Source organism: Oncorhynchus nerka, linkage group LG3 (genome assembly GCF_034236695.1).
Source record: "Oncorhynchus nerka isolate Pitt River linkage group LG3, Oner_Uvic_2.0, whole genome shotgun sequence".
Taxonomy (NCBI): Eukaryota; Metazoa; Chordata; class Actinopteri; order Salmoniformes; family Salmonidae; genus Oncorhynchus; species Oncorhynchus nerka.
This window is the reverse complement of record NC_088398.1, coordinates 28,984,565-28,997,180: the sequence shown is the minus strand read 5'-3', so window position 1 is coordinate 28,997,180 and position 12,616 is coordinate 28,984,565. Positions and strand designations below refer to the sequence as shown.

Below are 12,616 nucleotides of genomic sequence, written 5' to 3'. Positions count from 1 at the left end.
TGTAACGCTGCTGGGTTTTTCACGCTCAACAGTTTCCCGCGTGTAACAAGAATGGTCCACCACCCGAAGGGAATCCAGCCAACTTGGAGTCAACATGGGCCAGAAGCCCTGTAGAATGCTTTTTCGACACCTTGTCGTCTATGCCCCGGAGAATTGAGGCTGTTTTGAGGGCAAAGGGGGTGCAACTCAATATTCTAATGTTTTATACAGTCAGTGTATTTTTAAAAACAGTCAAACTGTCAATTGAATCCCCAAACTATTTTGGTATCAACTCAACTGCACTCTTGCCAAATGGGTTATGTTATATTATAGAGGAAGAGGTAAAAACAGCTTTTGTTTTTCACCGTGTGGACAAGTTTTCTCTATTATCACCAAACATATTTAAATTTTCTGAACTGCTGCATTCTCTCAGGAGGCGGGTGTATTCCTTTAGGCTAAATAATCTCTTGGGTGTGTTTGCTGAGCGAGTAGTCTGAAATATAATTAAAATGTTGGGTCATAGTTGACTGGCTGTGATGGATTATCATTCATCTTAAACTGAAATGTGAATGTGTAACTGACTAAGTTATTGCAGGGTTGTCAGTCCATTCATTTGTGATAATCTATTTCGTAAAAGCTTTGACTGTGATGTAATTATATTTTATGCTAATTCCATGAATTATTTATTACAAAGCATTTTGTGAATTACATTCCTGTTCTAATTTAACTTTCAAGCTAAACTCCACAACAACAACAACAAAAAGTTTGTTTTATTTTTTTTGTATTTGCCGTGGTTACCTTGCCAACAGACTTCTCAAGGTTTGGCACGTTTCGTCTCCAAAAATGAATGACATTTGGCCTGAAGTCAAGCTTATTTAATTTGACTAGTGAACAAAACCTATCCCTGCTTCAAACCTGTGTGTTTTCCATAATAAACAGCTTTCCTGCAAAAGTATGCTCTGCATACAAAAACACAAAAAGAGCTGTTTTTATGACCCAACACTAAATCCCCATGACGTGGTTTGATCACAATAATAGCAAATTTTGCTCACTCTAAAACTAGATTTTCAACTGCATGGTGTAATAATTTCATAATTAGACACAGTAAAAGTATCTAAATGTCACAAAGAGATAGGACTAATATTTCAGTTGCATAGACATTTAGGAGCAAGTCGTAGAATTGCACAAAATAGCTTCCAGATAAATTAGTATGCAAAGCAAGCCCCGCTACGGTAGAGGCCTTAGTTGATAGCATTAAATTCATTATAATGCAGAGAGTGCGGGTAGACAGAAAATAATAATCAATTATCCCTGCCTAGAAGTTTAATCGAATGAGCAGCATGAGTTAATGATTGTTGCAAAAAAAAGTTTTTTTTATCTCTTCATCTTTTCATCAAAAGATGAATTTCTTCTTTAATCTGCCAATCTGGGACACACACACACAGCCTTGCCTTCCTGTATTTGCTTCCATCTTTTGAGGTGTATTCCTTCTGAAAGGCATTAAAAAAAAGCTGATTGATATTCAAATGAGAGAAAACAGCGCTATATTGCGAGAAGTTACAACATAACCCATAGTATCCATGTCAGGGCAAGACCTTGGTCCAATTAGGAAAACCATTCAATGAACCTTCAGTGCCAACTACTGAATATTTTATGACCCTGTCTAACTGTTATCAACCTCTACAACCGCTTTCGGATTTCTCTACTACTCCCTATCTCTCTATTATACTCTGTACTTTTCTTTCTCTAATAGAGTCCCTGAGGTCATTTTATTTTCTCGTAACGCTCTGGCCACCCTGCCTGGGCCTCCCCTGGAAGACGGTGTCAAAACATCTCAAATGCAGCTAGGGTTTGCGTGCCAACTCTCCAAAAACAATCTCTAAGGCATACGCCACCAGCTTATTAATAATCCACCAAGCATTGGCCTTTAGATGCCCAGAGGCTGATGCTTGATCATATTCCCTTCTGTACACTTGAAATTGCTCATAAATGTCATTGAAATAAGTAACATAGATTCATCTAATCACATTTCATCACATGACATGGGCATGTACGGTGGGAGGCTGTTTACTGTTTACATTAGCGCTTTAGGTTTTAGATTTAAGGGTTCATGTTCTATTCATGTTCTATTTTCTAAAAAAGCATCAAGATTGTCATAGTCCATACATATTCTGTGTACATCCAGCACACTTGCTTGTAAATATCCTTTCCTATTTTGATGTTGTTTGTTAATACGTTAATTTGTCTTTATTGTGATTGCTGCCAAAGGAATTGCCTCTTTGAGGACATGAACGTTTTCTGAATCAAAATCACTTATCCCCTAAAGATAATGCACGAGGAGTGGCCTATCCATGTATATAATCTACAACCCATTCTACATTTGGATGTGCCAGTGGCATGAGACACTCCAAGAAGATGTACTGGCCTCTGGGTAGCTGTCTTTGCCGCATGCAGGGTTTTTGTCCTTGGCGGAGTGATGTAGCCTAGCTGTAGCAGATAACAACCGATGGTCTGTAAGTCTGAGACAAGTACACAGTCACATACTGTATCAGCTCTGTTCATACTTGGAATAGACAGCAGCTTGGCCCTTCTCATAATGCAGGGTCATGATACATCAAGCCATGACTGGGCAGTATTGCTTCCCAAGCTCCGCTGTAACAACTGGCTAGATGAATCACTTCCCTCCTCTCTCTCCTCTCTCCTCCAGCCTCATCGGTTAAACGGTAGCTTATTGGGCCACGGGCCAAAGTCCTTCACCCTGTACTGCTTCTGGTCTGCTGCTGGCAACGTGTGACTGGGCAATTCTGTCTGATGCTGTTGTCTGTTTGTGCTCTGGAATGTAATAGTTTGCTCTCTCGATATTTGCATGGCCTCAAAAGCTTTGAATTGTGGTGCATGGGGCACAGCTGCATAAAGGGATAGGGTTATACTAACAAATATGCAGGTGGAGGTGACAATGGCATCAATTGAAATGCAAAGTGTTGCCATTCAGAAAGATCATTGTACTGTATCTTTCGGATTGCTTTAAAGCTTTACAAAGATGAGGATGACATGTACTAATATTTTCAGGGCTAGCTCGCTAGATTAAACATGGATTCAATTATGCCTTTGACATAGTGACCATTAATCTTCCATGGGGCCAGGGCACACAGATTGTTGGGCCAATAACCGAAAGGTTACTGGATCGAGAATCCCAGAGCCGACAATGTGAAAATCTGTCATTCTGCCCCTGAGCAAGGCAGTTAACCCCCAACAACTACTGCTCCCCTGGCGCGGATGACGTGGATGTCGATTAAGGCAGCCCCCCCCCCACAGACACCTCTCTGATTCAGAGGGGTTGGGTTAATTGTGGAAGACATATTTCAGTTGAATGCATTCAGTTGTACAATTGACTAGGTGCCCCCTTTCCCTTTCTCCCATGTGGATCAGTTGACCACTGTAAACGGGCTATTGGTTTTTAGGCCTGTGCATGTTTTCACTTGATGCAACCAAGCATCTACACCAAGTATACATCTGGAGAAGATTATTAGCACAGCTCTAGTAACGTTAAATTGAGATTTGATCAAATAAACGATATCGAATGTCCATAAGGTTGATACTTTAGGGGCAAAATGTTTAAGTCTATATGGACTTCAAATGCAGAGGTCCATGAGAATTAAATCCTCTCTGGTGTGTGTTTATTTGAATGCACACCGAAGTAATCTGCATCTGCTCAAGGGTACCGGGGGTAGCCAGCTCATTTCAGCACCATAGCGAGGCAGCTTAAACCTTGCGTGGGAGGGAGGGACTACAGCGAAAATCTTTCCTCCCAAGCAGACGAGGACTCAAGGCTACGTTTTCAGTTTCGTTAAAGGCATTTAGTCATCGATCTATTATGATTCCTATATGCAAAGTATTCTGGCATGATGAAGAATGAATTCTAAAGAAGTAAGTGCTTTTATATTATTTATTGCCTGAAATACAGTAGTTTATATTAGCTGAGCACACTAAGCAGATGCACTGTGGCTATAGGGAAGACTGTGCGTGCTCCAAATACGCATCGCAAAAACTATCACGTTATTTGATTCATCTTCAACATTTCACAGCGATGTTGTGAATAAGAGCATATTGCATGGCGTGGAAAGCCTTTTTATCTACTTCAAACCCATCCCCTTTCCCGCACAGAGCAGCCTACTGAAATGATTTATCTCCATAACAGCCTATTATTGGAAAATGTATGTGCCCTACGATACAGTTATGTACACTTCTCATGACTATGTATGTGTGTTCTTCCATACTATGATATACATTATGTTTGAAAAATAACTACAGATAATCGGGTTGAAGGGGATTGCACACTAATTGGATACTGCTAATCTGTCACTTTAATCGCTTTGTATACATGGAGCAAATTACTTAAACCCAAACAATTGTACATTTTTAGGCTAAGTATTTCTGATAACATCATGAGCATACTTGCCCATAATGCGCTTGAAGCGCCACACATTACGCACAGGTGGCTGCTGTTTTCCCCAATGCAATAATTTGATAGTTTTTAATAATCAGGCCCTATGTGACATCTGCTTTGCCAATTATTTCTCATCAGGGATGCTGCGGACTCAGAACGCCGTGGGGAAATAACTGAAGTGAACCAGCGGAAAGAATCGAATGGCTTCTGTAGAGCTGCTTTATATAGATAAGGAAGGAAGAGGCAGACAACCCGATCCTCCCCGCGTCCTTGACTGGGCTTCCAATCCGGTTCATGTTCGTAAAGCGAGCAGTTCAGCCGGAGGGGCGCTCTCTATCTCAGCTCCGGGCTGCAAAGGACTGTGTAATTCAGCACCAAGGACGGTTCCCCTTAACGGACGTCCGCATTTTAAACACGGTCACCCTGCGGTGGAGAAGGTCAGAGTGTGCTGCGACGAGGAATCAGAGACATCTTTCACCTATGTCGACGAGAATGTGAATTTGCGCCTGCCAAGCCCTGGGAAAAGTGGAGAAAGTATCCACAAATCCTGGTGTAGGCCTAATGACTGTGCGAGCGACATTCGGCCCGAAGGGTTGCATGAGCTCTCCCTAATGTCAGATGATGATCTCGCATCAGAAAGTTCGGGGGCATCTGTAGATTACGGCTTTATAAGCGCAGTCACTTTCCTAGTCACTGGGATCTCGTTAGTGATTATATCCTATGCAGTCCCTCGCGAGGTCAAAGTGGACCCGGAGAGCGTGTCCGCGAGGGAGATGGAGAGGCTGGAAATCGAAAGTGCCAGGGTAGGGGCACACCTGGATAGGTGCGTGATAGCAGGGCTTTGTCTACTGACGCTGGGCGGGGTAGTGCTGTCCACTCTGCTAATGATATCTATGTGGCAGGGAGAGATGTACAGGAGAAAGGCCTTTGCATATTCCAAGCACTCAGCGAAACTATATGGCTCCATCATTTTAAAAACGAGGTCTAGCCCTAGTCGATCGTCCGCACACCTGTCTATGAAGGAAGAGATAGACGAGACCTTGAATTAAAATGATATCCGGTTGACAAAATACTTTGTGTCTTGTGTTACTAAGCCAGGCCAACACAATAATGCATGATGTAGGTTCTCCAGACCTAAAGCGTGCAACCGGAACGCATCAGTCGGTCTACCTACAGTACATTAGCATAACTGTTCAAATGTTCATTTGTTTTAATATCCAAGATTATGAAGTATACATTGTCTTACAGTATCATCTCCATATCATTTAATGGACGTGCAAGGTATAGGCCTATTTAAGCAGAATGAATAAGCATGACAACAAAAAGAAAAAAGAAAAACATTACTTTTTTTTTTTTTTTACTTGTTTTGGGAAATGGGAAATGCTGGGTCACATTTTTTCATAAATGCAATCTCTGAGAGGTTTCATTTATTATTAAGGTGATCCATTTTTTATGTGAAAGTGCCCGACAGTCAGTAATGTGATGCACACACGCATTTTAGAGGGAAAAATGTCTGTCCCATGAGTTTAGAAAGTGAGATGTATTAGCCTAGTCTAGTGCACTATATCAAATCTGATATCTGCTCAGTGGTGCACATGCTAACATCCAATGGACTTTTTTACTTCCTCAATGCAGGTGAGCCTAATTCTCACTGTGGTTTCTCCCTGTGTGTGTATCTGTGTGTGTACGGAGGGGGGCCACATAATCACACATGAAAGACTTGCCCCAGTTTATAAAGCTGTCCTGCCCTGTATTGTACTGCACTGTATTGTACTGCATTGTGTTGTACTGCACTGTATTGTACTGCACTGTGTTGTACTGCACTGTATTGTACTGCACCGTATTGTACTGCACTGTATTGTACTGCACTGTGTTGCACAGTACACGTCAAATAATCTACTTCTAATGTACTGTACCTGCAGTATATGCAATTATCATACTTGAATGATCACGCAACACGAGAACTCACTGGATCACAATATAACAATGTAATGAATCTTTAAGAGAAATAGGCTTTTATTTATAGGCTAGGCCTACGCTACCAATGTTTTTATTATATGCTGCTAATGGACGTACATCCTACGACACTCTAAACCGTATTGTATTCCCCCGAGGAGTCTCAGATATGCCTTTAAAATGTTACTGGAAAAGGGATCTGTTTCTTTTAACAAACCAGAAACGATGGGTGCAACAAAAACAGGAAATGTTCTATTCAGTTCATAGAACTGTTGGTTGAGAATGACTTTCTCCATGGTGAAGTGAGACAACATCACCACTGTCATTTGCGACCGTCTCTGTGTTGTCGGCCTACTACTGTAGCCTTTGAGTCAAGAGGCGTCAAAGGGGACTTGTTACCTTGAAAATGGTTCCATGATTTCAATTCTTCAAAAGCCTTTATTCACAATCACAAGTGCTTGCCTCGAGGGGAAATATGCGTGTTGGATATCACTAGAAACAGCTCATTCATGTTGTCATTTTGTGGGGCAAATTCATGTTGTCATTTTGTGGGGCAAATTCATGTTGTTGGCTATTAATTATAATCGTCATGTGTTTTCCACTCTACTGTTCGATCATGCATATACGGTAATGGAATAAAATATACACCCCAAGAATTACAGCAACATGGTAAGACTCTTGTTACTATAAGGAGACCCTACAGTCTCGAGAGCACCTTCTTTTGTGACAATTGCACAGTTATGGCTAACGCATGGTACAGTAATACAACATACATGTACTGGTCATGTAACTGTCCAGTAGCAGACTGAAGGTGAAACAGAAACTCTTCAACTCAATGCATTACTTGACACGTGTCCTAAGTACCTTTAACATCAGACAACCTAGCCTAATTTACAGTAGTGACTGCATGCATTTTCAAATTTGTTTGTACTGGTCCCCAGTGGGAATTGAATCCAGAACCCTGGCATTGCAAGTGCAATGCCCTACCAACTGAGCTACACGGGGTGGCACGGTTGTCTCAGTCTAAATCCCTCCAGTGGAAAAGCACTTGTTCCCTCTTCCCTTTTCACTTCTAGGATGCATCCCAATAATCTCTCCTTTACTTTGACGTGTGCACTTCCCTTAATTGATTTGACAGGAAATGACAGTCATAAGAAACTCCTCCAGCCCATGCCTACACCAATCCAATGCTTTTAAATTTTGTGGGGAGTAGTGACCGGGAGCACACTTCAGGAAGAAGGAGAGATCATTGGGACATACTCCTTATTCTCTGGTCACAGAGGAGTAACGGTAAAAGGTATCGGCACCAGAGAAACGGGGTGTTTTGGTAGTTAAAGGAGAGTAAAATGCCAAATCAGAGAGCTTTCCAGAAAGTTATATAAAAAAATACATATATTTCTGTACATCCAAGAATAATATGTTTGGAGGCAAGGAGATGAAGAGGGGAGAGGCCACAAAGATGCAAGGAAACATAATAGAGAATACTATCTCAATTTCGATTTGCACAATTCCTCACATCCTTTCTCTTCGCCTCCTCGATTCCTCACATTCTATCTCTTCGACCTTCCTCCCGACAATAAAGGAAGAGAAGGTCTAAGGTCCCTCCCGTCTGACTTTACCCTCCGATACATTTTCAAAAGGAGGCGAGGTGGAGGACGTGAGAGATCCCTTCCTCCTTGTTGATGTGGAGCTGTAGAGCTCCCACCGTGCCAACTATCTCTCTGCCATCCAAATGTCTCTCAGGGATTTGATCACGGATTTGCTCAGTTCGACAGCATTTTACAAGTCAAGCTCAAGTGTATTTCCAGAGGTTTCATGCATAAGCTCTTTAGCTGTGAGAGAGCGTTTCACAGCTAAGACACACTGATTGATATTTTGTAGATCCCTGTGTAAGAAGATCTACCAAGGTAAGACAGGATCAGAGACAAGAGAGCGGGGCTGAGCTGCCATTAGCATTCATTTCCCAAGTGTACTACATGCTAACGTGCTGTCATTTATGTTAATTGGCCAGTGTGTGTGTGCATGTGTGTGTGTGCGTGCGTGCGTGTGTGTGTGTGTGTGTGTGTGTGTGTGTCTGTGTGTCTGTGTGTCTGTGTGTATGTGAGACAGGCAGAGCTTACTTTCCTCTACCATACAACTGATTTCTATGGCTTTTGTGAGGTGAGCTCATCCCTTCATCTCAGGCGTATGGTAAGCGACTCAGGAAAAGTTTCCAATTCTATTGATTGCTCTCGAGGGGGCACGCTAAAGGCAAACACTCCAGGGACATGACTTCACTCTTGGCCACTCTCACCAGCCTTACTCAGAGGGGTTATTTTTAACAAGAGTGCATAATGCATTTTCTGGAACGCTTACAAGCTGTTATTTACATTCGTTGGAGTACCTTATTGTATTGTGAATTTAGTCCAGTAAAGCTTCTTGCTCAGAATATAGAGTTTTTCATTTAGAATGCATCGATTTACATTGTTCAGCCCATGTAGGCCTTCTTGCATATTTTTCATGTTTGCATGAAATTAGGTCTAATGCTCTTTGGAAATCCAGGTTTATGTTGACATGACCTCTTAAAGCACACCTCATTTTGAAACATACCCCCTCCTCTGTGCCCTTCTATTTCGGGATACTCAGTGCTTCAGCAATGTCTTATACAGCGTTTTATAGAGACATTCTTAAGAGCAAAAGGCAACACATGCAGCTCAATGTCAAAACGATTTACACTTCTACGACCTCTGGTTGTCCGTGTTCTGCATCATTGACATTGAGGCGGTCGAGGGTAGCGGCACTCTGTCACTCGCTCTGTAGCCAAATGCACTGAACTCTTTGAGCTGCATCATCCCTCAGCCCCACAATCAAGCCTGCACAGTCATTTCCTGTGTTGTCCTTGGCACTTTTGCGATCACTTTCTTCTACAGCTCAAACTATTAGTCTGCCTGCCTCCTTCTGCCTACTCTGTGCTGTGGCATCTAGTCCAACAGGAAATGAGGTTATTAGTTTTGGTCAATCTTAACCACTTAACCAATGTAAGCAAGAATGAAATGCCATGGTGCACACGTGTGTTTATTTCAAATGCTGAAGGAGAGTATAATTGCAAAGTGGGCAAATTGAATATTGGATGAGCAGTAGTGTAATATAGGCTGTTTGCTACGACACTGGCCATAATAGTCGTACCAGTGTGGTGGTTAAAGAGTACCGTAGGAATTTATGTGGATATAAAAAGCCTGCTGGTAAAGGCCTAAATGCAATATTGGTACCATTTTTGTCACTTCACATACAGTGACTTTGGAAAGTATTCAGACCCCATAATTTTTCCCCCACGTTTTGTTAAATTACAGACTTATTCTAAAAATAAAAATAAATTAAATCTGCAATCTACTGTACACATAATAACCCATAATGACAAAGCAAAAACAGATTTTTAGAAATGTTTGCAAATGTATTAAAACATTTTTTTTTAAAGAAATACCTTATTTAGATAAATATTCAGACCCTTTGCTATGATATTCGAAATTGAGTTCAGGTGAATCCTGTTTCCTGGGTCCATCTGTGGTAAATTCAATTGATGATTTGGAAAGGCACACACCTGTCTATATAAGGTCCCAAAGTTGACAGTACATGTCAGAGCAAAAACCAAGCCATATGAGGTCGTAGTAATTGGTCGTAGAACTCAGAGACACAGATCTGAGGAAGGGTACCAACAAATGTCTGCAGCATTGAAGGTCCCCAAGGACACAGTGGCCTCCATAATTCTTAAATGGAAGAAGTTTGGAACTACCAAGACTCTTCCTAGAGCTGGCTGCCCAGCTAAACTGAGCAATCGGGGGAGAAGGGCCTTGGTCATGAGGTGACCAAGAACCCGGTGGTCATTCTGACAGAGCTCCAGAGTTCTTCTGTGGAGATGGGAGTACCTTCCAGAAGGACAACCATCTCTATAGCACTCCACCAATCAGCCCTTTATGGTAGAGTGGCCAGACGGAAACCACTCCTCAGTAAAAGGCACATGACAGCCCACTTGGAGTTTGCCAAAAAGGAACCTAAATGACTCTTAGACCATGAGAAACAAGATTCTCTGGTCTGATGAAACCAAGATTGAACTCTTTGTCCTGAATGCCAAGCATCACGTCTGGAGGATACCTGGCACCATCCCTACGATGAAACATGGTGGTGGCAGCATCATGCTGTGGGGACGTTTTTCAGCGGCAGGGACTGGGAGTCAAGTCAGGGTCGAGGGAAAGATGAACGGAGCAAAATACAGAGAGATCCTTGATGAAAACCTGCTGCAGAGCGCTCAGGTCCTCAGACTGGGGTGACAGTTCACCTTCCAACAGGACAACGACCCTAAGCACACAACCAAGACAATGCAGGAGTCGCTTCAAGACAAGTCTCTGAATTTTCTTGAGTGGCCCAGCCAAAACCTGGACTTGAACCCGATCGAACATCTCTGGAGAGACCTGAAAATAGCTGTTCAGCAACGCTCCCCATCCAACCTGACAGAGCTTGAGAGGATCTGCAGAGAGGAATGGGAGAAACTCCCCAAATACAGGTGTGCCAAGCTTGTTGCTTCATACCCAAGAAGAATCAATGCTGTAATTGCTGCCAAAAGTGCTTCAACAAAGTACTGAGTAAACCGTCAGAATACTTACAGTACCAGTAAAACGTTTGTATCTCTACAGGATCTCTACAGATTGGTGTTATATTTGAGATTCTTCAAAGTAGTCACCCTTTGCTTTGATGACAACTTTGCACACTCTTGGCATTCTCTTAACCAGCTTCATGAGGTAGTCACGTGGAATGCATTTCAATTCACAGGTATGCCCTTTTAAAAGTTCATTTGTGGAATTTCTTTCCATCTTAATGTGTTTGAGACAATCAGTTGTGTTTTGCCAAGGTAGGGGTGGTATACAGAAGATAGCCCTATTTGGTAAAATATCAAATCCATATTATGGCAAGAACAGCTCAAATAAGCAAAGAGAAATGACAACCCATCAGTGCTTTAAGACATGGAGGTCAGTCAATACGGAAAATTTCAATAACTTTTAAAGTTTCTTTAAGTGTAGTCGCAAAAACGATCAAGCACTATGATGAAACTGACTCTCAAGAGCACCGCCATAAGAAAGGAAAACCCAGCGTTACCTCTGCTGCAGATGATAAGTTCATTAGAGTTACCAGCCTCAGAAATTGCAGCCCAAATAAACGTTTCACGGAGTTCAAGTAACAGACACATCTCAATATAAACTTTTCAGAGGAGACTGTGTGAATCAGGCCTTCATGGTCGAATTGCTGCAAAGAAACCACTACTAAAGGACACCAATAAGAAGAAGAGACTTGCTTGGGCCAAGAAACACGAGCAATTGACATTACACCGGTGGAAATCTGTCCTTTGGTCTGATGAGTCCAAATTTGAGATCTTTGTTTCCAACCACCGTGTCTTTGTGAGACGCAGAGATGGTGAACGGATGATCTCCGCATATGTGGTTCCCACCGTGAAACATGGAGGAGGAGGTGGATGGTGTGGGGGTGCTTTGCTGGTGACACTGTGATTTATTTAGAATTCAAGGCACACTTAACCTGTATGGCTACCACAACATTCTGCAGCGATATGCCATCTCATCTGGTTTGCGCTTAGTGGGACTATGATTTGTTTTTCAACAGGACAATGACCCATTAACCTCCAGGCTGTGTAAGGCCTATTTGACCAAGAAGGAGAAGGATGGATTGCTGCATCAGATGACCTGGCCTCCACAATCACCCGATCTCAACCAATTGAGATGGTTTGGGATGAGTTGGATCGCAGAGTGAAGGAAAAGCAGCTAACAAATGCTCAGCATATGTGGGAACTCCTTCAAGACTGTTGGAAAAGCATTCCAGGTGAAGCTGGTTGAGAGAATGCCAAGTGTGTGCAAATGCTGTCAACAAGGCAAAGGGTGGGTACTTTGAAGAATATAAAATATATTTAGATTTGTTTAAACACTTTTTTGGTTACGACATGATTCCACATGTGTTATTTCATGCTTCTGATGTCTTCACTATTATTCTACAATGCAGAAAATAGTGAAAATAAAGAAAAACCCTTGAATGAGTAGGTGTGTCCAAACATTTGGACTGGTACTGTATATAAATATAATATGTCAGCTTTATTTTTTATAAATTAACAAACATTTCAAAAAAAATGTTTTTGCTTTGTCATTAGTTTTAGAATAAAGCTGTAACGTAACAAAATGTGGAAAAATTCAAGGGGTC

The 12,616-nt window shown here is 41.9% G+C and overlaps 1 protein-coding gene across 1 annotated transcript; it reads left to right on the top strand.

Annotated features, from left to right (window-relative positions):
• Positions 1 to 3,764: 3,764 nt before the first annotated feature.
• LOC115115050 (transmembrane protein 74-like) lies at positions 3,765 to 7,043 on the top strand. Its single transcript, XM_029643519.2, has 2 exons — positions 3,765 to 3,906; positions 4,565 to 7,043. Exon 2 carries the CDS (start codon positions 4,627 to 4,629, stop codon positions 5,473 to 5,475), a length of 849 nt encoding a protein of 282 aa, XP_029499379.1. The 5' UTR covers positions 3,765 to 3,906; positions 4,565 to 4,626; the 3' UTR covers positions 5,476 to 7,043.
• The last annotated feature ends 5,573 nt before the right edge of the window (positions 7,044 to 12,616 follow it).

Coding starts and splice junctions, on each gene's coding strand:
- LOC115115050 (XM_029643519.2), top strand. CDS start 4,627: ATGGCTTCTGTAGAGCTGCTTTATATAGATAAGGAAGGAAGAGGCAGA.